The following is a 26,891-nucleotide window of genomic DNA, read 5'->3' as shown; positions in this document are numbered from 1 at the left end:
TGAATGAATCTTCCATCCTCTGGTTCACTCCTCAAATGCCACAACGGCCAGGGCTGGCCAGGCTGAAGCCAGGAGCTTCATCTGGGTCTCCCAAGTGGCTGGCAGGGGCCCAAGCACTGGAGCCATCTTCTACTGCTTTCCCAGGTGCATTTGCAGGGAGCTGGATCTGAACTGGAACAGCCTGGACTCAAACCAGCACCCATATGGGATGCCGACATTGCAGGCAGTGGCTTAACCCGCTATACCTCAGCACCAGCTCCCATTCCATGCAGGTTTAATGCTGTGATTGTCAAAGGCATCTTGCAGTAAGTGGCAGAAGATACCATGGAACAGACTCTTATCTTCTCAAACCGGCCATACTCAGTTATTTAGAAATGATTTCAGGATCTTTCCAAAGAGGTAGAGACTGCTAATACTAAACCCGAGGAAGGTTCCCAGGGGTAGGGCCGCAACATTGACACTACACTAATTTTGCTCTATGATCAGGAAATCAAACACCCAATACATGTCTTCTAAGAAATAACACTGTAGGGGCTGGTGCTGTGGCGTAGTGGGTAGAGCCGCTGCCTGAAGTGCCGGCATCCCATGTGGGCGCAAGTCTCGGCTGCTCCACTTCTGATCCAGCTCTCTGCTATGGCCTGGGAAAGCAGTAGAAGATGGCCCAAGTCCTTGGGCTCTTATACCTACGTTGGAGACCCGGAAGGGGCTCCTGGCTCCCAATTTCAGATCAACGCAGCTCCGGCCCTTGCAGCCAATTGGGTAATGAGCTAGCGGATGGAAGACCTCTCTCCTTCTCTGTGTAACTCTGACTTTGAAATAAATAAATAAATAAGTCTTTAAAAACAACAAAAAAAGTAACACTGTAACCTTAAGACTACCCGAGATATTCCTTCATATTCTAACCAACTAGTTGCTTACTCATCTTTAAAAATACTGTAGTAAAATTTAAATCTTTCTTCCTCATACATAAAATCAAGTGTGAATTTACCATATTCTGTATAAATTAATAACAAGAATGGTGATTAACATGCCTTCCTTGTATTGTTGCTGAATCTCAGAGGACAGGGATACAAACAAATGTCTTAAAAAAAAAAAACAGCATGAAACCATTTGTTTAACAAAACAACCAATTCTGACGAAACAAAAGCCTATTTCGTTAGGTTTTTACAATATAAAATAGATTTAGTACTGACATGACACAACTTTGGAATTATTAACTTTATTTGTCACTCTTCACAGACATTGGTCCACTTCCAGATGAAAAGTAGAAATCATCCCCTTCCACTTACTACTCCACGGAATGAAACTGTAGCACTAACAGAGCAACTTCACAGGTGAAGAGTTTCGGAAGCCAAAACATTTTAGATTCATGCCTCAAGATATTTCCCAAAGATCTGTTACTGTGTGTATCATTACAAGCATCTATACCCCACAAAGCTAGTCTCTCCATAGATCAATGCAGGAGTTTCAATATCTATATTAGACCAAATGGACCACAAACTTGCTGGAGTTAGAAGCCAGCTACCCTGTCCATCATCAGACAGTTCCAGAACTAAGCGACTGTATAAGCACATCCAGGTTTCAGGGCTGCACTAAGTTAGAGTGCTTTTCTGTTTCAGAGACGTTTGCATCAAATTAGGACATTTACAAGAGGTTCATCAATACAGTAGCCCAGACATTATTTTCTCCTGTCTTGTGTGAGGAGTTAAGTGTTGGTAAGTTTCTCTAATAAATTCAGTGCATTTCTCCAACATAAATAACACAGGCTATTCTAAGTGTTTCACATTTCATTCAGTGCATATTTCCAACTTTATTAAATGGAATGAAATTATATTAAATGGCTATATTGTAATATTCGAGCATATTATGTAATCTATGTCACAATTCAGTTCATATCAATACTATAATTCACTCTAAAAAAGGCATCACAGGCACAGACAAAATAGAGAACAAAAATTTTTTTTTATAAATTTATACTATCTACTTTAAACCACACTAAAAGATACATTTTAATAAAACAGCCGATTTCTAAACTCCTTTTCTAAGCCTGACATAAGGAAAGTTCAATCCATTCGAATCTTCTGGTTTGTCATCCTGTAAATGATGCTATCATATCCGGGATCCATGTTCCAGATGTTGTAAGAGGTGACAATCACCGCCAAGGCCAAGGCAATCATTATCCAAAGTACCATGTTGAAAACCACAGAGTACTCAAAGTTATACTTATATGCAAGGTTGTAGGGAGTTGTTGGGTTCTGCAGTAGAGAAAAGAAGGAAAAAGTCAATCAAGAGGGAAGAATTTTAAGAGAGGCAGTTATCGCAATGTGGTGGCTAGAGTCGCTCGTCTAAGAGACATTATTCACAGATGGCATGCGAGCGGCTTGTACCAGGGGGAACCAAGAAGGGGCGCCCTCCTGGAGAGGGGACTCGCACTGTGGGGCACAGCTGAAGCTCGCCCAGCTGCTTGAAGAGTCAGCAACCCCTCCCGAAGCCGCCTGTGTGCGCAGCCGTGCTCCGGGACCCCAGAGCCGAGCCAGAGCGTTACACACGCGCCGGGAGACACAGGCGCGAACAGCGAGGAGAGGGGCAGCCGTGGCTAGCCGCACAGGGGCTAGAACAGCTCTCAAGCGACAGAACCACAGCCACGTGTATCAGCTGGCGCGGCTCTTAAGCACACTACTGAGCAGAGGAAAGTACGGGCAGTGTGATTCTGTTCTATATCCAAATACCGGACCCACTCAACACGGCGGAAGGGTAACGCATACGCAGTCACACTGGACGGAGCGGCACGTGACAGGCAGGGCAGCAGTGACCTCTGGGCGGGCAGGGCAGACCGAGAAAATAGGCGGCCTTGCCAGGAACACGTGTGCTCTTAAGCCCCGGGGCGTTAACACGTGTCTTTAACTAGTGTTGAATGTTACACACTTCGGTATAAATGACCTAGCTGATTTAAGGAGAACAACACTGGACTACACTGCCCAGGCCTGGCCAGGCAGCGACGGAGACGCTCAGTTCACTCTTGCCCTGGAACGTGACAAGCAGGACAGCAGCAGGAGCGGAAGTAGAAGCAGGGACGACGTGGAGAGGGTGGGCTCGAGCCTAGGAGCGCTGAGAAGTCAGGGCGACTTCCAGACAGGAAGCGAGTGGCGACCAGGGTTGGCCTAAGGTGAGCGTGACGTCAGGGTGCAGGATGGGTCTGCGACAGGCCAGCTGGGGAAGCAGGGAAGCGAGCTGGGGGCAGCGACCTAGTGAGGCGCGAGCACCGCGGGCGGGGTGCCTGGCAGTGAGGACGGAGAACAGCCCAGTGCGATGCGCCCGCAGCACCCAGCACGTGCTGAGCACTCGGTCAAGGTCTCCTCCAACTCTTCTCCCTCTCGCCTGCGACTTCAGCTGGAGGAGGATGGGGACACAGATGTGTGGTTACCCGCACGGAGCTCACGGGTAGCCCTGACCGCCTCTGTTTCTCTGGGTGAGTGGCTTCGCTTTCCCATGCATTTTACGTGTAGGACGCCGCGAGGTTTAGTGCATTCAGAGTTCCACGGTCATTGTCACAATCTAATCCCAGAACCCTAAAAACCCTTACACTGAGGCCTCTCTCCTCCAGGAAGCAGGAGAGGCCCTCGGCGCTGAGTGTGCAAGGGGACCAGACTGCCAAAGTGTTCCACGGCGTGTGCGGGCCCCACTTCCCACCTCACGTGGGAAGACATGGAACCTACAGATTGCAGATGGCGTGTGGAGCATGTGACTTCTCCACCCCGAGGTGAAGACCAGCCAGTGACATCGCCTCGTTCCTGCCCCTCACTGCACGGAGAATTAGAGAAGCTCCTCTCTAAGAAACTCAGCTTAGGCCGGCGCCGCGGCTCACTAGGCTAATCCTCCACCTTGCGGCGCCGGCACACCGGGTTCTAGTCCCGGTTGGGGCGCCGGATTCTGTCCCAGTTGCCCGTCTTCCAGGCCAGCTCTCTGCTGTGGCCCGGGAGTACAGTGGAGGATGGCCCAAGTGCTTGGGCCCTGCACCCCATGGGAGACCAGGAAAAGCACCTGGCTCCTGGCTCCTGCCATCGGATCAGCGCGGGCGGTGCGCCGGCCGCGGCGGCCATTGGAGGGTGAACCAACGGCAAAGGAAGACCTTTCTCTCTGTCTCTCTCTCTCACTGTCCACTCTGCCTGTCAAAAAAAAAAAAAAAAAAAAAAAAGAAACTCAGCTTATCCACTGAAGCAGCCGATTCACAAATTCCAGCTAATGCCTCACAGAAGACAATAATTCAGCTCTACAAAGCTTACTGGCCAAAACAAAAACAAAAACAAAACCAGGGGCCAGCACTGTGGCATAGTAGATTAAGCCTCCACCTGCGGCAACAGCATCCCATATGGGCACCAGTTTGGGTCCCGGCTGCTCCACTTCGGACCCAGCTCTCTGCTATGGTCTGGGAAAGCAGTGGAGGACGGCCCAAGTCCTTGGGCCCCTGCACCTGTGTGGGAGACCCAAAAGAAGGTCCTGACTCCTGGCTTCAGCCTGGCTCAGCCCTGGCTGTTGCAGCCATCTGGGGAGTGGACCAGCAGATGGAAGACTTCTCTGTAACTCTCAAATAAATAAATCCTTAAAAAAAAAAAAAAAACAAAAAAAAAACAAAAAACCCACCCAAAAAAAACCCTTCTTCAAACTTCTCTCTGGAGTCAATTCTTATCAAATTAGCAGGCCTAACATGCAACACTGAAAGAATCTATTACGTAAAAGCTTTCCCCTTAAATCCAAATCAGTTTTTAAATGAAGGCTGTTCTTTAACTCCTTCTATTTCTTTTTTTTTTTTTTTTTTGACAGGCAGAGTGGGGGGAAAGAGAGAGAGAGAGAGAGAGAGAGAGACACACACACACACACACACACACACACACACACAAAGGTCTTCCTTTTTCTGTTGGTTCACCCCCCAATGGCTGCCGTGGCAGGCACGCTGCGGCCGGCACACTGCGCTAATCCGAAGCCAGGAGCCAGGTGCTTCTTCTGGTTCTTTTTTTTAAAAAAAAAAATTTATTTATTTATTTATTTGAGAGGCAGAGAGAGAGAGAGAGAGATCTGCTGGTTTACTCCCCAGATGGCTGCAACGCCTGGAGCTGCACCAATCCAAAGCCAGGAGCTTCTTCCATGTCTCCCACGTGGGTGCAGGGGCCCAAGCGCTTGGGTCATCTGCTGCTTCCCCAGGCCATAGCAGAGAGCTGGATCCAAAGTGGAGCAGCTGAGACTCAAACCAGTGCCCATGGGATGCTGGTGCTGCAGGCGGAGGCTTAACCTGCTACGCCACAGGGCCGGCCCCGACTCCTTCTATTTCTATAATCAGTTGCCACTTACTTTATGGCTTATACCCATACTGTATTATTTGAAGTTCTTGGGGATCTAATTTTGCTCTCTGCTCTTCTAACCAACTCAGACTCATGGCAGATTGCTCTGCCTGTGTTTTATACTTTTGTAAGTTCCCTTTTAGGAAGACGAGCTGTGACCGTGTTCTGCCAGAGAGGTTTTACGTTTAGTTCTGCTAGGTGCTATGGAGGTCTCAGCCTGGTGCCTAGGGCTTTCTAGAACTTGCTTGCAGGCAATATATAAAAAAATTTTTTTTGAACAGGCAGAGTTAGAGAGAGAGAGAGAGAAAGGTTTTCCTTTTCCGTTGGTTCACCCCACAAATGGCTGCTACGGCTGGCGCTGCGCCAATCCAAAGCCAGGAGCCAGGTGCTTCTCCTGGTACCCCATGCAGGTGCAGGGCCCAAACACTTGGGCCATCCTCCACTGCACTCCCTGGCCACAGCAGAGAGCTGGCCTGGAAGACGGGCAACCAGGACAGAATCCGGTGCCCCGACTGGGACTAGAACCTGGTGTGCCGGTGCCGCAGGTGGAGGATTAGCCTAGTGAGCCACGGCGCCGGCCGGCAATATAAATTTGAACCCTAAACCTATATGAAGGTAGTTAAGAATTTGCTGGGAGAGGGGCAGGCGTTTACCTCAACAGTTAGCACACCCACAATCCCACATCGGAGCACCCGGGTTTGATGCCTGGTTCTGGCTGTGGATTCAGCTTCCTGCTAACACACCTTGGAGCAGTGGTGAGGGATGGCTCGAGTTCTTGGGTTCCTGCCACCCACATGGGAGACTTGGATTGAGTTCCTAGCTCTTGCCTTCAGTCTTAGCCAGCTTTGGCTGTTGCAGATATTTTGGGGGAATGAACCAGTGGGTGAAAGATCTCATTTTTCTCTCTCAAATAAATAATTTTAAAAAATTGCTTAGGAGGGCCGCTGTTGTGGTGTAGTGGGTAACGCGGCATCCCCTATGGGCACTGGTTCATGTCCCGGCTGCCCCACTTCCGATTCAGTTCCCGGCTAATGGCCTGGAAAAAACAGTGGAAGATGGCCCAAGTGTTTGGGCCATGCCACCCACTTGGGAGACCCAGATTAAGCTTCTGGCTTTAGCCTGGCTCAGCCCTGGCCAATGTGGCCATCTGGGGAGTGAACCAGCAGATGGAAGATTCTCTCTCTTTCTGTATCTCTTTCAAATAAAATCATTTAAAAAACTGCTTGGGAGACACACCCACGCCCAAAGCATACGCCATCCCCCGCAGCCTAAACTGTCTTTCTGTCTGCCTGCTGGTGGGCTGCTCGTTTGGTCGATGTTCTTACTGCAGGTGCTTTGGCATCAGCTCCAGTCCCTCTGACACAGGGAGCCAAGACCTCCTGGTAACCGACTCCCAGAGGTTCTTGGGGCAGCCTGCTTATTACTACAGATTTCAAGTTCCTTTTCTTTACTCTGTAAGAATTTCTCTTACTTTCTGGAGAGCTGAACCACAGCCTTTTAAAAAGGTGTTCATATTTTATCTAGCACTTCTACATGCTGGGTTGCGGACGTGTTTTAGGTTGTCCAGGCTGCCATGCTGCCTCAAACAGAGGTCCCTCCACTCCGATTTAAAATGGAACAATCCCAAACCTGTCATCTCTAGGCCATCTTAAGCAGGTGTTCACTTCGACCTTCTTTCTGCCATCAGTAAACCTGCGCAGAGTGGGGAGTGTGGATAAATGACTGGGTACCTGGGCAAGGTGGGGAGTGTGGATAAATGACTGGGTACCTGAGCGAGGTGGGCAGTGTGGATAAATGACTGGGTACCCGGGCAAGGTGGGGAGTGTGGATAATGACCAACAAAGCTCACGGTAGACAATGTTCTTGACTACATGATGTTTGGTACCCACAATACTCTTTTCCACTATCATATCCATAGAGTTGTGAAACCGTATGTTTGTTTGTATATATGTAGGTATACATATGTACACACATGTTTTACCATGGACACCAACCTTGCCTCTGACCCACTAAATGTTAAAATCAAAGCAAGATCCACCCCAAGAGACTGCTGAAGTCAACAAAAATTATACAGAGTTGTGCAAGAAAGGATGGAAGAAAATGAGCCTGTGCCCCAGACACCGGGCCTCCCAGAAGTGCAGTGCCCACTGGCCGGGGGAGCCACACGGCTCCCTTGTACGGCCCTCAAGGTCTCCTTGTACAGCCCGGTCTCTGCATGGCCTTCTTGGCTTTAACATATTGATTTTTATCCCAAACTCCAATTCTTGGTTGTCTGATTACAACCCCAAAGAGCTGGCCACCACTGGCAAGATGTGAGTGAGAAAGCTTCGTTTCAACTGGAATATTATTTTTCGGATTTACCAGCTGCTCATTCATGTCACCCACAAGAGATACAGGATTGAATTGGCTTTTCAAAGTTAGGCTTAGAAGTTTTACAGCAGGTTCTAAAAACATACTCACCTCTTGTCTGGTCTCAAGGATAGTCCTTGTCTTCCTCACGAGGGATGGGTCATATGATTTGACAGTCACTAACTCTACCACGGCGTTCCCACCATAAAGATTGTACATGTCATCTGCAAACTGAAAATCACTTATTAATGCGATTAGCCTCAAATACACATTTGTCATTTTTATGTTGACAAACAAAAATAGTATATATTCATTGTGCATAACATGTTTTGAGACCTACATACATTGCAAGATGGCTAAAGTGAGCTAATTCACATGCGTATCTTTTTTTTTTTGCTGGCGGAGTCCAATACATTCTTACTAAAATGGTTTATAAAGTCTCCATGTAGCTGCAAAACCATACACTCACCTACTTGCTCATGATATACACTATGTCTTAAAACATGCGAGTCTTAAAGGTTTTGATTATGTTAAAAGATTCAGAAAAGTGTTCAGCTTTAACATCTAAATAAAATGAAATTACTTTGAGACTGAACTTGTTGGCATATAAACTTGGGGAAGGGAAGCAGAAAGCGCAATGAAGGAATCTTCCTGGGGCGGGGCCTTCGGTGCAGTGGGTAACACACCACTCGGGACGCCTGCACACCATGTCGGGGTGCTGAGGTCTGGGTTCTGGCTCCACTCCCAATTGCAGCTTCCTGCTAATGCCCACACCGGGGGACAGCAGGTAAATGACTCAAGAACTTGGGTTTCTGCCACCCCTGTGGGAGACCTGGAATGAGTCCTGGGCCTGGCTTTGACCTGGCCCAGCCTGGGCTATTGTGGGCATTTGGAAAGTGTCTCTCTGCCTCTCAAGTAAATAAAAATCAATAATAATAAACAGCAGTCTTCCTAAGTCCTCTCTGGTTAATCACAAACTTTACAAAGAACTAGAGATCTGCAGGTGGACAACTTCAAGGGTAGAGAACAAGCATTTATTATGCACCTACTAAATGTCTGGCACCGTGCTAGGTATTCTACTTTGGCTATCTCACAGTGCTTAATGAGTACAGTGTTTCAGCTGAGGAAAATAAGAAAGTTCTTGTGATAGAGGTGGTGATGGCTGTACAATATGTAAATGTGCTTGAGGCCACTGAACCATACACTTACAAATGGTTCCAATGGTAAGTTTTATATATTCACACACACACACACACACACACACACACACAACTATACCAGATGTATCACTCATTTCCTAGTGCTGCCCCTTCCAGCGTCAGGAAAAAGTATCCCAATGTACATACGCCACCTTTGATCCCGCTCTGTCCTTGGCCACTGTGCGGAGAGGTCCCCCGCAGAGGACACGTAAGACTTGCCCAGGTTTCATGGAGCAGTTCTCCGTGAGGCCCAGCGTGGGACGGGCGTGCCCCAGCCTCTCTTACCCAGGGGGCATTTACCTTCTGCAGGGCGTCCACAAGGATCCTAGAAGCATCCTGGAACTGCTCAGACTCTTCCCCGTAGCGCTTCCCAATTTCATCCAAGCCTGCCAGCTCCAGCGAATACAGATCTGGAGAGTGATCCTTGGCTAGATGCTTATGTCGTGACAACTTAGCAGAACAAATAAAACAAGATCGTGGATGAAGTACAGCATCAGACACAGCCATCTGAGGTTTTATGCCTTACTGCACTGGGCTACAGAGAACCACAGCAGCATGCCACGGCAGACAGACAGTCTAAAGTGGGGGCGAGGGGAACTGGCTTTAAGCGGAGGTTTTTGATAAAACCCACCTAACACAAATCTCATTGTTAGGAGCAGTTCCGGACCCCCTGAATATGTAATAAAAGCTCATCACAAAATGCCTTAGTTCTAAAACTTCAGATACGAGCCCGGGGGTGAAAGAACAGATGGCTGGCCTGGCTTGGCCTCAGGAGTACACGAGCCACTGGTGGCCAAAGGGGAGACGCCTCCCACGGGCCCTCCGAGACCACCTCCTAGTGTCCCAGCACTATAGTTCCACAACTTCTCCCTCCCCCAAAGCAACACCTGCTGCAAAGCTTAGGAACCAACTTCAGCAGCAAGCAGATAGGTAAGAATTTTGATTTCAGTCACAAGGATGATTTTCTAAAATGCATTCACCACAAAAATGCCTTTCAGACAGATTTAGTTCCTCTTGACTTTTTCGACAGCACTATCAGCCCAAAGTGCTATTTCTATTTTAGGCCCAAAGATGCAAAAAGTAAGTCTTAGTGTCTGAGAAGAACTCAATGGTCAAGTTAGGACTACAGCTGAGGCGTTCTTATTCCCAGGTCTGTGTCCTTGGAGGATATATTGTCTCTCCTAAGAGTAGAAACGTCAAGTAATTGGTCTTTAACATGAGATGAGTTTACAACTCCCAACACCACCACTAATTTCCCAGTTTTCATGAGATCACAAATCTTGGGCATAAACTTTTCAAATGTCTTCACTATCATTCAGGGAATTCTCTAGAAACTAGGCCAAATGGAACTGAGAAATGAGAGCAGGCAACTTACCAAACTTGAAATGTCCTGTAACACTTGCAGTTCAGAAAGAAAGAGCAGGTCAACCTTCAGAGCCAAAGGAAACGAGCATTACTTTAAGTATGCATCAGAGAGCTGTACAAGGGGACTTCAAAAAACTCACGGAAGGGGCCAGTGCTGTGGCGTAGCAGATAAAGCTGCCGCCTACAATGCTGACATCCCATATGGGTGCCGGTGCGAGTCCCACCTGCTCCACTTCTGATCTAGCTCCCTGCTAATGTGCCTGGGAAAGCAGTGGAAGGTGACCCAAGTCCTTGGGCCCCTGCACCTGTGTAGGAGACCCAGAAGAAGCTCCTGGCTTCAGATTGGCCCAGCCCATCGTTGTGGCCATCTGGGGAGTGAACCAGCAGATGGAAGATTCTCTCTCTCTCTCTGCTTCTGTCTGTAACTCTGCCTTTCAAATAAAAAAAGTGGCAGTAGCACTGAACAATGGCTTCCATGTGACCAGGACTACATGGTTCCGCTAGCCGCCAAGGAGACACGATTTCTGACCCATCTTGAGTAATGGTGGCAGTGTGTGTGGAGGGGGACCGGACCCTCATGCCAGAAGGTAATACTATTTTCTACAGCTCAGTTCACAAAAACAATCAGTTTACTCACGAGATCTATATGAGAACAACCACAGAGAATCTACTACAGCAGAAAACTTGCACAACTTTCATTTTCTAAAATCTCAAACGGCATAAGGAATAGGAAACTGATGATGATTTTCATTTGCTCATTCAGCAACCACTCCACTTACTTCATTGTTCCTGCTCAGAGAATTGAGGGGGAGGGAATTGAGAATGGAGCTTTCCTGGAACAGGCGGTTACGAAGCTGCCGTAAAGTGACCGAGAGATCTTCAAACACGGAGTTTGCCTTCCCCACCATATACACTCTCTGCGAGGAGAATCCCAGATGTTACGTGACAGTCTACAGATTAATCCCAATTTACCCAGGTCTCACAGCGCTTTTCATAAAATTGTTAGTGTTGTTATCATGAAATAATGAAAGGTTAGTTTTAAAAGCATCAATAAAAACTTCATTACTCACTTCTTCACTGGGGGCCAACTGCAAAACTACAGGAGTTTCTTCGGAAAATAAGGAGTGAATGGAATTTGCAACGCTGTCAAGACTAAAAGGAACTGCCTGAAATAGAAGAGTAAAAAAACCACCATTATTATCTGAACCGAAGTGGAAAGAAAAATCATTCAGATGGCATTGAAAAGGAGCCTTACAAGGAGAAGGCACCAGCACTTTCTATGGAAATTTAGAAGACACAAATCACTTCTGAATAAAAAGACCCCCTGTGGAGGGCACAGAAGATGAAACCGCCCCCTAGTGGGCCGAGTCGGGATCTGCCAGTGTGCCTAAGTGGGAAATAATTGGCCCAGGTCTAACGCGGACCATTTTCTGGTTATTCGTGTATCCAAGGCAGCAAAACATTTGGTTTCAATACTGATTAAATGTACCATATCGAATTGTGCATTCCACAGCAAAGTATTAACTTGCATCGAAGAGAAGGCTAAAGGAATCTGAATTCATTTATTATTATTTATTGAATTTAACGGTAAGAGAAAACAGACCTCATTTTCTTTTCAAAGTTTAAAAATGTTCCCTAAGATTTGGAGTTTGTCTTCAGCTGGCCTGAAGACCCATAGACAAGGGGTGGAGAGCACACCCCAGAATTCTGAAGCCTTTATCTCGGGACCACATGACGGTATTAGCTGAAAAGGCTGGCTGTGAAAAGACCTACTTTTTCACTGAACTTTTTTTTTTAGCCAAGTGTTAACATACATACAACAGACGGCGCAAACCCTAAGGTCCCAGCTCCACGAGGGCTTCCGAGGGAATGTGCCTGGGTTAGCAGCCACATGAAGACACAGAGCACGCTGGCGCCCCGGAGGCACTCTCCTCCACCCTCTGGCTTCTAGCCCCATATACTTGTTTTGCTTTAAGTGATTTAAAAATATATATTGGGGCCGGCGTTGTGGCACAGCAGGTTAAACCACTGCCTGTGCTGGCATCCCGGCTGCTCTACTTCCAATCCAGCTCCCTGCCAATGTGCCTGGGAAAGCAGCGGAAGGTGGCCCAAGTCCTTGGGCCCCTGCACCCATGTGGGAGACCTGGAAGAGGCTCCTGGCTTTGGCCTGGCCCAGCCCCAGCTGTTGCAGCCATTTGGGGAGTCAACCAGCAGATGGAAGGCCTTTCTGTCTTTCCCTCTCTCTCTGCAGATCTGCCTTTCACATAAATATTTAAAAATATATATATATTTTCTTCTCAAAAAATTATTCCTTATATTACTGTACTCAAACAAGCAGTAGTGATTTTTTTCCTCCAGTAGTTCCCTTTCCTACTGAACGGTTCATGTTTATAAGTAGCAAATTAATGCTAATGTGCTACAGGCAGAAATCGATGTGATTATATAAATCTTGCTGATGAAATCCCAGCATCAAAATTAAGCTTATCAATTTCATGATACTGCAAAATGAAATCAATTTTTTCTCTTACTTAGGATGCACATTAACTCTTTTAAAAACTTTCTTAAAATGAGTTAATGAGTAACTGAAGAGGGTGCAAACTTGCAAAAGCTTCCTGTTGCCAGGCTCCTGGAGTCGGCTGCCAGTGCTTTCCCTTTGCCATCAGAAAGGTCACTTCCTCAGGCTTTGGAGGGACTACAAGATACTTCAAAATGTTCAAGGAAAAATGGAATTGAAAGACAAGTTTATTTTGGTGCAAAAAAGTTGAAATACATGCATACAAGAGGTCTTTAAATAAACATCTCGTAATTCCATCTCCCACAAACTCTTTGAAGTACTCTCCGACATGAGCAAGTGACAGAGACTCGCCAGCACATCTCACTGGTGAGACGGCACTAGGTGCCGGGTGGAAGTTAGAAAGTGTGTTGGGGTGGGAGTGGGCTAAGGAAGACAAAGCAGCTGCAGAAGCTCCCCTGGGAAGCAGCCCAGGATTTCACACTACCAAGTCCTGCCCAGAGCCCAGTAACTCTCCAGGCGGTCCCAGCCTTCCTGCCCCAGGAAAGCTCTCTCCTCAGTACCACGTGGGCTACCTCGCCAGAAGACGTGGAGCAATAAAACCTTCACAGCTTTCCCCCAGGGCAGGCACCCTAGGGCAGCCCCTCTGCCTGGCGCCAGGAACCCCCCCAGTCTGACAGCACCGCGTCCTGAACCCTTGGGAGGAATTCACCTAACGCACACTCAGCAAACCCTTCGTCCTGGAGGAGGAGGAGGGGGAGACGCGGAGAGAACTGGGCCCGTCCCCTTAGAAGCCCCAGTGTGAGTAGAGACTGCGCTCAGCTCTCAGCGCTCTGCTGAGCGGCCCACCTGGCCTGCCAGGTGCATTCTCTCCATGGAACCCTGTGACCCTGCCTTCCCCAGCCCGAGTGAGTGGGCGCTCTTTCTCAGAGTCTGTGTGCAGAGGTGCCCATCTGTTCTCACGGCTGCCCCACCCCATTACACCTTGCTACTCTCTGCTCACGTCTGAATTCTTTCTTGCGAGAAGACAAGAACCTATCACACCCATCTCTGCTAACACTTCTAGGTTTTAAAAAATATCATGAAGGGTCTGTGCTCTGAGCCTTACATCTCAGCAGCTTCTGGTGGGGGAAAAGTGTTTTTGAGAGCGGCCAATCAGGGGCAAGCAGTAGAAAGAGCTCCTTCCCCAGCTTGCGGGTGTGTGAAATGCGCCCGGGCCATTTGCCAGTGTCTACTTTGTGATTACATGCTGCTGGGAATCATGAAATGGCATTTTGGACTTTTTTATTTAAAGGAAAGCTCCTACAATATTTTTCTCCGAAATTGCATAATACATTACATAAATACTCCTGGGGAAAAATAATCTGCCTTTTCGTCTGTATGGTTCCCTCCCACTTTACTCGCACTTCCTGTGAAACTCTTCTGGTTTCTTTAAGCTCATTAATTTCCAATCGTGCTCCATCTAAATTGTCTAACATGCACAGGTAAGGCTATACATTTCCCTTCTCTTTCCACTTCAGCTGCACCCTACAACTTTGTAACAAATATATGCCACATTCATTGCTATTCACTTCCAAATGCTGTAGAAATTCCCAGTGACTTCCTCCTCAGGCCACGCATTATTTAAGAGTGTATCTATTTGTTCCAACTCTTCTTGATTTTTTAGAATAAATTTCTTTCCAAAGTGACATACACACATGGCTTAAAGAGACGAACAGGTCCATAAGACTTCGTGTGCCACTTTGCATTCCTTCTGAGGGACTCAGCTTGCAATCCGTCAATTACTTCCTTTTGTTTTTACCACCTGCTCTAAATAAGACACTCAGCTCACTGAATCGATGTTTCCATTTGAGGCGCTTCCTGTGTCCTGTCCCTTCTAGAACAGGAGGATGAGCTCTCCCACACCCCAAGCACAGCCCCAGCCCCTGCCAGCGCCGGGATCCTTTTCCGTCTCTCCAGCCTCCCAATCGTTCCATGGCATTGTCCCTGCTTAGCACTGTTTCATTATGACGCTAGGTAAGTAATACTGGCAGCCTACCTTACACCCCACAATCACTGCTTCTCCCTTCTGACTCTCCTGGTCCGCAGTGGCAGTGACAATGAGGGGACATCTACTATCATTCTACTCTCATTCCTTTGTAACGATAATGTCTTTTCTGTCTGATAGCATTTAAGATCTTCTGTTTCCTTTTGTAATGTCTCTATATCTAGATACCAATTTGGCTTTACCTGCTGGGTGTGCAGTATATTTTAAACCCAAGGAGTCGTATCTTTTGTTTGTTTTTATCATTTCCACATACTTTCGTTTTTAACTGACAAATAATTGTATATATTTATGAGGTTCAGTGTGCTGTTTTGACACATGTACACATCGTGGAATGATCAAATCAGGTTAGTTAACAAATCCATCACTTCACGTACTTATCATTGTTTTGTGGCTAAGACATCTAAAATCTACTCTTTAACCAATTTTGAAGAACACAATGCATTATTATTATGCCATTCTTGCACCATTCTGTGCAACAGGTCACTAACGCCTGAGCCAGCAATTCCACTTCAGCCTGTGCATGCGAAGGAAATGAAAGCACGCCAAAGGGCTGTCTGCACCTGCACGCCGTGTCCGCTGCAGGCCCAGGGTCCACCCGCAGGTGACAGGATTAAGAAAGTGTGACGTATGCACACAAGGGAGGACTATTCAGTCTCAAAAAGGGGGTGAAGCCTGTCATTTGCAACAACACTGACAAGCCTGGATGACGTTACGATAAGTGAAATCAACCAGGCACAGGACAAATACTGCATGATCTCATTTGTAGGTGGAATCTAAAAGAGCTGGCTTAAATACAGAGAGTAGACTGATGGTTACCAGACACTGCAGCGGGACTGGATGGGGAAAATGGCCAATGCTGATCTGAACACAATCCTAAACAACCATTTTGTCTTTATGCTCAGATTTAGCTGCATTGTGGTTACCGGATATGGAATTCTTCATTGTTGAGATCTGCCTTATGGCCTAGCACATGGGTCATCTTTTGTAGTATCCCATGTGTGCCTGGGATTAATTTAATCTAGACCACAGCAACATCTGAACAAAAAATTCAGTCTTGGGGCTGGCACCATCGCGCAGCAGGTTAAGACACCATCTGCAGTGCTGGCGTCCCATATGGGCACCGGTTCAAGTCCTGACTGCTCCACTTCTGATCCACCTGCCTGCTAATGTGCCTGGGAAAGCAGTGGCAAGATGGCACAAGTGGTTTGGCCCCTGAAACCATGTGGGAGGCCCGGGAGAAGCTCCTGACTCCTGGCTGCAGCCTGGCCCAGCCCCGGCCATTGCGGCCATTTGGGGAGTAAACCAGCAGATGGGAGATTTCTCTCCTTCTCTGTAACTCTGCCTTTCAAATAAATAAAATAATTCTTTAAAAAAAATTTGTTTTCCCAAACTCAGCATCATATAGACCACAGTCTTACACAATGCAATGACATTAGAAATTTAAAAATCAGTAGTTATTTAATATCAATAAAAGCACCATATATCACACATGTCTTATAACTGCCTCCTAGTTTCTATTCCTTCCAATTTTTTACAGTTTTAATATATGCACTGAAAAATTTTTTTTGGGATTTGTTTAGGGAGACAACTTTTGTTTGCTGCACCTGCTGACTTTTTCACAACATTTTTTTTTCCTGCAAGTACTTTGTAAATTTGGCTCACCTTCAGTTTTTCACCAGAGGAGCCCTAGGCTGTGAATTCGGAATGACCTACTCTGCACATAGCATGTTTCTCTCTGGGGACTCTTTGGGCCCCAACAGCCCAGGCGGCAAGCCAGCTCCTCAGGGGCAGCTGGGGCTTTACTGTCTTGAAGAAAGCATGACAGCATTTTATACTCTCCAGCTCTGTGCAGAGAACACAACTGCAAAGTCAGCTTCTGCTCACCACTGTGGCTTCTGAGCTAGATTGCTTGCTTCTTTGTATTTCTGAATTTTTATTACTGGAAAGCCAGAGAGGCAGACTGAGAGTTTACTCCCCAAATGCCTGTAACAGCCAGGGCTGGGCCAGGCCAAAGTCAGGAGCTGGGAACTCCATCTGGGTCTCCCACCTGGGTGGCAGGGACCCAGGTACTAGAACCAGCACCGGCTACCTCCCAGGGTGTGCATTAACAGGAAGCTGGCATTGGAAGCACAGCCAGGACCTGAACCCAGGCAGTGTGATATGGGATGCAGGTGTCCCAAGTGGAGTTTGTGACTGCTGTGACAAATGCCACCGCTGCTCTGGGTTTTCTGCTCATGTCTGGCACTGTGTGTACCCCCTTCTCACTGTCCAGTTTCATCATGCCTGTAGAGATGGCTCCGTGAAGTCCTAGCCTGTACTTGTATGTGCCTGCGGGGGAAGGACAGCGCCCACTTCAGCTCCGTCACCTGCAATGGCCAATAGCCTGGGAAGGAATGAGTGAGCTGGCAAGCCTTTAGTCTGCCTACACACAAAGATGACATCCTGCAGGGAAGGCCACAACACGATGTCCAAGAGAACGTCAGCAGGATCATGGTCAAACTGGTACTTTTTCAGTGGCTCTCTCTTCTGAGCACCCCCCCCCCCCCAGCCAGAATATTCTGGGTGGGGTGATTTTGCTCTGATCTTAGAAAAGTGCTCTCACCTGTACAGAACAGCCAAGTCTCAATGAATTTACAACCACAGCATCATTTTCTAAAAGAAACTGTTTTCCAAAGAATCCCAAAGGAAATTGTGTTTTCAAGAAATTGTGCTTCAAACACAAGAAGAGTATGTTCAGAATATAGTTCACACTGACAGCTGACAAAATTCTAAAAAGAGCATATCCCTTTAATTTCTGATCATCAATACTCACATTCTCCAGCGGGTATGAAATGACACTGCCGGGAGGCAGAGCCAGTTTGTCCACTCCCTTCACCACCACCATGACAGTGGCCCGAGGCCGGTGGAACAGGTCACCCACTGCCAGTCCTGGCCAGGAAAGGTCCTGCGTATGCGAAAGTACAAATGGTGCTGAATGATGAACTCGGAAAGCCACCTCCCCAGCATCTGGACATCTTAGCAGAGCTCAGGCGGTCTGCGGGGACACTGGCAAGGCCAAAGCCCAGGGAAAATCAACCTTGCACTCTCCTAATCAAGGAGCCTAATTTCTGCCTCCCTTGTTTTCTTAAAGTTTTACAGATTTGAAACAAAATCTGTGAGTCATCTGTAACCTTTTATGGAAAAAGGTAGGCAAGTGAACAAAATACAGGTACTTTTCTAATTCCAGCTTGCAAAGTCTTCTTCAGGTAGCGCTGAGTACTTTCTTCCCTACTTAATTTTTTCCTTTATATGCAGAATCACTTCTTTCTTTCTTGGTAACCTATCAACTGTCAATTTTTCTTAAAGATTATTTATTCATTTGGAAGTCAAAGTTATAGAAAGAAAGGGAGAGGTGGTTCACTCCCCAGATGGTCTCAATGGCCAGGGTTGGGCCAGGGTGGAGCCAGGAGCCAGGAGCTCCATCAGGGTCTCCTACATAGGTGGCAGGGATCCAAGCACTTAGGCCATCGTCTGCTGTTTTCCCCAGACCATTAGCAGGGAGCTAGATCAGAAGAGAAGCAGCTGGGACTTGAACCGGTGTCCATATGGGATGCTGGCATCACCAGCCAGAGGTTTACCAGCTAAGCCACAGTGCCAGTCCCAAGACTGTCATTAATACAGTTTCTTCAGACTAAGCTCTTTCTAAATTAAATTCCTGCTGAAAGTAACTCATATTAGTTTGCTAATAATTATTTCTAAAGATTATTTTAAGTCGTTTTTATTCACATTTCAGGCTGTAAAGAACTAGGTACAAATTTCATCCTGGGGCTGGTGTTTGTGGCATAGAGGGTTAAGCAGCCACTTGGCAATCTGGCATCCTATGTGGGCACTGGCTCAAGTCCCGGGTGTTCCACTTCTGATCCAGCTCCCTGCTGGATCAGGGAGCCAGTAAAAGCAGCATATGATGGCCCAAGTACTTGGGCCCCTGCCACTCACATGGGAAACCTGGATGGAGTTTCAGGCTCCTGGCTTTGGCCTGACAGCTCTAGCCACTGTGGCCATTTGGGGAGTGAAACAGTGTATGGAAGATATCACTCTCTCCCTTTCTGGCTCTCTCTAACTCTGCCTTTCAAATAAATAAATATTTATGTAAAAAAAAATCACCCCTAAGTGGAAACAACCAATCGCGTTCACTTTGGTTGCCCAAAGAGACTGCAAAGGGTTCAGGGGCCCCGGCTTCAAGCCCAGCAGTGAAGCAGTTCCCAAGCCGAGCTTCCTGTTTCAAGGGTGCTGAGAATCTAGGGGGGAAGTTCCTTTCGGTCACTGGTGATATCTGGAGACCGTACCAAAAGCGCTAGACTTAGAAAGTGAGAAGAGACAATGACAGCAAAACAAAGCCAACGAACTGCAAGTCTTTCCTTCTAAGCCCTTAGCTTCAGATCTCTCATGAGGACAGCATCTAGGCCCCTCTGCAACAGGTTCTAGCTTTGTCCAGCAAGCCAAGGTCCCAGGCTGCCGTGAGCTACTGACCACATTGTTTTCCTAACCTTGGGCAAGATGTACATACATGCTATCATGTTTAGCAAATCTATCACCTGCACCAAAATAAAAATCACACATTCTGTCAATATGGGCATAATGCATTCTTTTATAGACAAAGGATTTTACCACTATGAATGAACAATTACGGGCCTCACGATTTATGACTTGGTTTCCGAAGCCAAGCTTGAAGCACTTAACCAAATCCTCCATAGCTACAAAGGAGCTTTTTCATTGGTGTGATCTGTTGCAAATTTAGCTATGTTTGTTGCCTTTTTGAGCCCTTAGTAGAAATCAACAAAAATGTCTTTAGAAGCAGCACCAAGCATTTAAAAGCAACACACATACTTCTTTTACAGAGAAGCCCATGGACAGTGCAGCCACATCTGGGATTCGCTCTCCTGGTATCGGCCAGTTGCCATTTCGGAAAACAACAGACCCTGGTGATCTTAAGATGCTAAACTCATTGCCCAGGACACCTAAGGAGAAAACAGATTAGGAAGCGAATTACTAGCACCATACAGCTTTTGCAACCCACTTGGAAGATTATTAAATATAATACATGTTTCTTCATTCTCCAGTGACATGGCAGACAAAGTTGTGATTGGACAAACTGCTGAATCCTAAACATCAACAAAGTATTTTTCAAAGTATCACTTTAAGAATCTAAGTCCATACATTCTGCCTGGACAAAGGCACAACTACCAAACAGGATTCTCCTGATGATCTAGAAGCCGTCCCGGCCCTTAACAGGGGAACATACAGCAATTTGGCAAGAACTAGAAATGAGTGACAGGAACACTTCCTCTGTTTCTCAGAATGGAGTATTATCCAAACTCTAGAAGCAAAAATAAAGCCAAGGGGCAGGTGCTGTGGTGTAGTGGGCTAAAGCCACAGCCTGCAGTGCCAGCATCCTATATGGGCCCTGGCTGTTCCACCTCTGATCCAGCCCCCTGCTAATGCACCTGGGAAAGCAGTGGAGGACGGCCCAAGTCCTTGGGCCCCTGCATCCATGTGGGAGACCTGGAAGAAGCTCCTGGCTCCTGGCTTCGGATCAGCTCAGCTCCAGCTGTCGTGGCCATTTAGGGAGTGAACCAGCAGATGAAAACCCCTCTCTGTCTCTACCTCTCTCTGTAACTCTGTCTTTCAAACAAATAAAAAAATATTTTTTTAAAAATAAAGCCAATGAAGAACTTTAAACAAAAAAGGAAAAGTCAATGTCATTTCTCTAGAATTAAAAACAAAAACAAAAAAATCACCCTGGCACTGACTCAGAAGGAAGAAAACCTGAAGTCTCTTCATGATTTTTACCATCAACCCTCTCTACAAAATCCGAAGTCATGAAGTTCCACTATTTCACCCTAAGACCGCAGCAAGTTAGTATGTCAGGATCGATCATGTCTTTGCTTAGGCCCCACAGGCAAACCCAGTGAATATAAAACACCTCAGAAATGAAGTCCAGAAAATAGTATTTACAGTTGACGTATGCAGAGGGTGAGAAAAGGTATATAAGGCCAAGGGTACGGGGGCCTGGGATTAAAAGATTAAGGATGAGAAAAGGGACTATTTATCCTGCATGAGGTATTTGGCCTCTACACCATTATGCATTGCCCCAGGGATGGGTAACTTCCACAGGGACTAGCAGCTCACCCAAACTTCTTACTTCCTGTGAAAAGATTAGCTCCAAAAATCCCAAAGAAATCTGCTGTGCCTAGCAGGGTGCAATTTGACTTTAGTAAAGCAACAACATGATTCTCTGGACCTAACTTATCGCTGAAAGGTCTGAACGAAGTCAGAAGGCAACAGTACATGTTTTGGCATTACAATATTGACAGTAAATAAAAGGCTTCAGGATGGTGATGATACAACAGAACGAGTTATGAGTTTCAATTTGGCACAGCCGCCAGAGCAGGAATTTCCAAATGGTTCTAGCCCAAGGCCGACACACACAGAGAGACCGGCATGAAAGGGTCACCTCTGATCAAGACATCTGAGGCTCCCTCAAGCAGGAGTATCACAACAGCGAAGGAGGACCGGGCAGTGAGAGGCCTGCATTTTCCAAGTACCACACACAGTATTTGGATCTGTTTTGAGGTGTGGCCCTGCTCAGTCGAGCCCAGCAAGGCTGTATTAAATATTTCTGCCTGATCTTTGTAGTTGGTGTCAACATGCAGGCTGCCCAACAGCCCTCCGGGGGCCTAGCACTGGAACACCTTGTGCAAACTTCTGCTTCTGGCACGTGTCGCATCTCTGGACTCCCCGGCAGGCACCTGGATACTACAGTGATGGGGGACAGCACCCCAATTTACAAACACCACGTTGGCCGGCAAACAGCACTCCCGTCACAACACTCTAGCAGAGCTTTGCCTTGAACGAACTGAAAGGGCGTCCTAACGTCTAAGCTCCTTTCCTCTCACTCCCCTACTCAGCAGCACCAGAGAAGCTCAACGCAGGGGGCCAGGCTGGCGCTGTGTCCTAGCGGGTAAAGCCACCACCTGCGGTGCTGGCATCCCATATTGGCACTAGTTTGAGTCCCAGCTGCTCTACTTCCGATCCAACTCTCTGCTGTAGCCTGGAAAGCAGCGGAAGCTGGCCCAAGTCCCTGGGCCCCTACACCCACGTGGGAGACCCAGAAGAAGCTCCTGGCTCCTGGCTTCAGACTGGCCCAGCTCTGGCCATTGTGGCCATTTGAGGAGTGAACCAGTGGATGAAAGACCCCTCTCTCTCTCTGCCTCTCTAACTCTGCCTTTCAAATAAATAAATCTTTAAAGAAAAAAGAAAGTTCATCACAGAGGCAACACAAGACTTCTCGAGCTACCTGCCTCCCCACCCCACCGCTGTTTATCTGCACAAGCACCTATGGGAAGCTCCTTCATGCCTTTGCCTATTAGCCAGTCGGTGTGGCAGGAGTGTGGTGGCCCGCTGGCGGCAGGCAGAAAAGACGCCCCTGTAGAATATGTGTCCCACAGAAGCAAGGATTCCAGTGTGTCTTGTTCACAGGGACTCCCCAGGGCTGAGATCCATCCTGGCATACTGGTGCTCAGTGAACACACAGAGAGAGTGAGTGAGTGAGTGAAGTCTCGTCTCAGCCATCATCAGTCCCCTCCATTGGCTCTTCCACCGCAGCATAAAAACATGCTCGGGGGTGCTGCCATTGGGAAATTAAACCACAAGCCCCCACCCGCCATGGTCCTCCCAGTCTCCACTAGAGGTAGAATCCAGGAAGAGCAGCCAGCCACCACTTGCTTCTCCCCTTCATCTCACATGTGCCGCCGAACCTGCCGCTTGGACCCCAGCACTGACATCACTCACTCAACCCAAGAGACACGTTTTAGCTCTTATTTATCCCCCAGTGTTGGCTACTGACAGCTGGGCCTCCCTCTGTGAAAATCCCTTGCCTAGATCTTCATGAAGCCAAGAGCCCCTGGTTTTCTTTCTTTTTCTTATTTGAAAGGCAGAGTGACAGAGAGAGAAAGAGATCTCCCCTCTGCTGGCTCACTCCCCAGATGGCCACGTCAGATCCAGGAACTCCATCCAGGTCTCCCACATTGGAGGCAGGGGCCCAGGCACTCGGGCCATCTTCTGCTGCTTTCTGAGGCCATTAGCAAGGAGTTGGGTCGGAAGTGGAGCAGCCGGGACCCAAACCAGAGCTCATATGAGATGCCGGCGCCACAGGTGGTGGCCCAACCCACTGTGCCACAACCTGGGCCTGGCTTTCCTTTCAAATGCTCTGCCTGCTTTCGTTTCTGTCCCTTCCCAGCCATTAAAGCGGTGCTGTTCAAACTTTTTAGACCTCACTCCTTTCAGTGCAGATGAGACAGTAGTCCCCGTTTATACAAGGGGACTTCAAAAAGTTCCTGGAACCTGGAATTGGATTTATTTTGGGGTAAAAAGAAAATCTGAAGTCATATATAATTTTTTCCCATAATACGCATTGTCCATGAACTTTCTGAAGTTGTCGTCTGTGTATATAAATATGTATGAGGGGACTTCAAAAAGTTTGCAGGAAAATGGAATTCCATAGTATTTTTCCACATTTTGAAGTCCCCGTGTGTGTGTATGTGTGTGTGTGAGAGAGAGACAGAGAGACAGAGACAGAGAGAGAGAGAGAGTATACACTTCTACACATGACCTTAGCCAAAAGGCTAAGAAGTGATATTAGTATACACTTCTTACAGTGTCCTGGTACAGCACATTAAGCTACCTCTGGCAACATCCGCATCCCATATCAGAGTGCCAGTTCAAATCTGCTGCTCTGCTTCTGACCCAGCTCCCTGCTAATGCACCTGGGAAAGCAGTGGAAGGTGAGCCAAATGCTTAGGCCCCTGCCACCCACATGGGAGACCCAGATGGAGTTCCTGACCCCTGACTTGGCCAGCCATGGCTGAAAGATCTCTCTCTCCCTGTCCCTGTCCCTCTCCCTCTGTTTCTCTGAGTGTGTGTCACTCTGCCTTTCAAATAAATAAGTAAATCCATAAAAATAGACATAAATGAAGATTCTAGTACATTCTTATGGTATCACATATCTCATGGCATCACCTAGCACGCCCCACTTCAGAGATCCGAGGGCTCCTCTCCTGACCCTCACCGCCTTCCTAGTCTACATCTCTCCCTCGCTGAGCCCATCTACTCCTAAGACTGCAAACCCCAAAAACAAACTAACAGCCCCCTGATTTTCATTTCCAGCCTAGATTTCCCATGAACCTTAGACCTACAAACCCAACAGTTTACTGCGCATTTCCTCCAAAGTCCCATGGGCCCTTTAAAACTCAATAGGTTCACAACAGAATTCGCCATTTTCCCATGTGCTTCTCCTGTGTTCTCTAGCTCTGAAGACGCCACCGCCTTCCTCTCAGCTGCTTGAATCCATCCTTACCCCCTCCCTCCGCTCCGCCGTTCACCAAGCACTGAATTCTGTCGGTCTTGTTTTCTTAGTGTCTCCCCACTAAGTGTGCGGTGCACACTCTTCAGGGCCTGCTGAGGTTGGTGACAACCGCCTGTTTCCCGTCCTTGTCATGCCACTCTCTGACCCGGCTTCCTACCACCTTTTTAAACACAGATCTGCCAGATCACTCTTCTACTTAAATGCTTTCATTTGCGAGGCAAAATTCCCCAAACCCCACCTACCTCAGCAACCTTGCTTCTGGGACCTCCCAACTCAATGCCTATACATCCCTGCCCCACCAAATTATCTGCTCTTTTGTTCTCACATCTCTGTGGTTTTTTTTTATACATGCTGTTGGTCTAAATTGCCTTGCCTTCATACCGCCTCTCATATTTTTCCTACAATACACTTCTCCTAGGGAACTTCCCTCCACCGCCACCCCGCCACCCCTGCCAGCTAGACGTGTCCCTCCCCTGGGGCATTCCACCAGCCTGAGCTATGATCTTCTATGACTGGGGGTGAAATCAATCACTAATTTCCCAAAAAATGGCTCCTACTTTTGTTCTCCAGGGCAGCAGTGACCAAATGGACCTATTCTTCTACATGACGTCCCTTCAAACCCCATGTGTTTGCCCTTGACCTCTCCTTTCCAGGCTAAACATCTGGATTGCTTTCAAATACTCCTCATGACCTGGTATTCATAACCCAAGTTCCCTATCTCTTTTGTGTCCCCCTCCCCCTTTCCCTAGTTCTCCCTCTGGTCTGGTCACACTGTTTGAAGGATTTTTATTCTTTTCTGAAATGCAGAAGCCAGAGCTCCTAACCGTGGGTTTCATGAAATCACATTTAGTCATTGTGGAAAATAATAATTTAGCCTCATCTGACAAGACTGGGCAAAGCAGAAGCTCGCAGGATCAGAGCCTTGGTCTGTGGAAACTTGACCATTCCGGTCCAGAAAGCCTGTTCAATGCTCATACAGAAGCAATTACTTTATGTCAGACCAAAAGCAAACAGAAAAACCTAGACCTACCTCCCTGACTCAAAATAGTACCAGACATAAGATCAAGACACGGAATGTCAATAGACGTTCAGTTCAACTACAGTATCGGAGGGAAGACTTGGCAGATTTCAAAAACTGAATGAAAATTTTTAAAAACTCCCCCAAAGTATGCCAACAGATCAGAATGACATTTCCAGAGCGAGAAACAGCAATGAAAGAAATCAAATAGGGACCCTAAAAGTTTGGGGGCATGAAAATGAAACAACGGTCATCAACACACAAGCCTGGGCAGCGCCGGGGAAGGAGGGAAGTTGCAGCCCTCCAGAACACCATTGGTCTACAGCCCACGCAGGATTAAATCACCACTGTAAAAAGGAGCCTCTCCCAGTAGCTCACACAGCAGAGGCACAGGCCTCCCACAGGTTTTGACGGTGACATGCTGGGGACCACAGCACCTGTTCATCCGAGTTGTTCTCAACTCGGCCTCTTCTTCCCTACTACTGTCTGTGCCCTCAGTCTAACCCCCACCACCCCCGCATTCTCACACACTTGACAGGACGTGCGCCGCAAGGCATAGCATGCAAAGGGCCCACCCTTTGCAGCCAGCACACCTGGATTCAAATCCAGCCTTGCTACTTAGCTACCTGTGGCTGCTGGGTAGGTTATGTAGGCTTGATCGCGCTGCAAAACGAGGCTGATACCCTCTTCTACAGATTGCTGTAAAATAAAACGCGGTGCCAGGACACATAGTAAAAAGGCCAGATTATTAGCGGACTTGCACTCCTCTTGCTAAATGGTAGGGAACCCAGGTTCTGCTAGCTCTCATTTATCTGACATGTGACCCTAAAGAGGTGACTCACATCCTAGTTTCCAAATCCTTAAAATTAGGAACTGTGACAAACTCATGAGAGGGGCTTTGTATTCGCCTAAAAAACAAAAACAAAAAAAACATGCAAACAATGACTCCATCTCCATTTCTGTGCCCCGAAACATATACAAGGGAGGGGAAGGGATTTTATCCTTTATTGATAACAACTACTAGAAATTAAGGCACCGCATTAATGTAAAATAAAAATAAAATAAAAGGCAGCCGACCATGGCGGTTAGGAAGTCTGCCTGCTCTCCTTGGCTCCTTGGCAGCGGGTTGCGATTCAACGGTTCATTGAGAAACGCATCCCCCTCCTCCGATAGGGCCTCCCGAGCCGGAAAAGGAGACCGGGCTGACCGGAGGTCGGCGACACGGCGGGCGGAGGCGCCTTGCTCAAAGAGGCGGAGGGTGGAGGCCGGCTCAGGCCGCGCCGCCACAGGCCCCGGCGGAGAGAAGCCGAGAGGGAGGCGGCCGAAGCTAGGCCGCAGCCGGCTCCCCGCACTGCGGCACACGCCCCGCCGCCGCAGCCGCCCACCTGCGGTGGCCCCCGACCCCCAAGCCCCGCGGCTCGGGCCTCCCGGAGCGCGCGCCCCGCCCGCCCCCTGGTTCCTCACCCGCCACCAACACGGACAGGAGCACGACGAGCACAGCCATGGTGCCGCGGTAGCTGCAGCACTGCGGGGCGACACAACGAGCCCGCGGGACACGAGCGACTACCTCTGCGGGAAGGGGGTGACGCGCTCCGGCTCGTTCCGACTCCCAGAGCCAGTCCCTTCGTCGCCCCCGCGGGGCCAGCTGCCTCCTTCTCCACC

The 26,891-nt window shown here is 47.9% G+C and overlaps 1 protein-coding gene across 2 annotated transcripts; it reads right to left on the bottom strand.

The window, feature by feature from the left end:
- Positions 1-1,203: 1,203 nt before the first annotated feature.
- ATP6AP2 (ATPase H+ transporting accessory protein 2) lies at positions 1,204-26,846 on the bottom strand. 2 transcript variants are annotated; one of them, XM_002719840.6, is made up of 9 exons: positions 26,694-26,846; positions 19,675-19,805; positions 17,621-17,752; positions 11,320-11,415; positions 11,029-11,166; positions 10,260-10,313; positions 9,185-9,334; positions 7,797-7,916; positions 1,204-2,255 (listed from the first exon to the last, which is right to left on the bottom strand). In XM_002719840.6, exons 1-9 carry the CDS (start codon positions 26,731-26,733, stop codon positions 2,064-2,066), a joined length of 1,053 nt encoding a protein of 350 aa, XP_002719886.1. In that variant the 5' UTR covers positions 26,734-26,846; the 3' UTR covers positions 1,204-2,063. The 2 variants fall into 2 exon arrangements, with proteins under 2 accessions (XP_002719886.1, XP_089180501.1); XM_089324375.1 differs by lacking the exons at positions 17,621-17,752; positions 19,675-19,805.
- Between the last annotated feature and the right edge of the window lie 45 nt (positions 26,847-26,891).

The sequence above is a fragment of the Oryctolagus cuniculus genome, chromosome X, assembly GCF_051225735.1.
Source record: "Oryctolagus cuniculus isolate XC-2025 breed Fujian yellow rabbit chromosome X, ASM5122573v1, whole genome shotgun sequence".
In the NCBI taxonomy this organism is placed as follows: domain Eukaryota; kingdom Metazoa; phylum Chordata; class Mammalia; order Lagomorpha; family Leporidae; genus Oryctolagus; species Oryctolagus cuniculus.
Note: the sequence above shows the minus strand (reverse complement) of the source record. Positions and strands in the feature narration are given on the sequence as shown.

Bases quoted from the DNA above. Each gene is read 5' to 3' on its own strand.
- ATP6AP2 (XM_002719840.6), bottom strand. From the start codon at position 26,733: ATGGCTGTGCTCGTCGTGCTCCTGTCCGTGTTGGTGGCGG. The intron at 17,753-19,674 runs GTATGTGTGTTG...TCGCATACGCAG, and splicing joins TGGGCTTCTCTGTAAAAGAA to GACCTTTCCTGGCCAGGACT. The intron at 10,314-11,028 runs GTAAGTGGAGTG...TTGGCTCTGAAG, and splicing joins CTCTGAGCAGGAACAATGAA to GTTGACCTGCTCTTTCTTTC.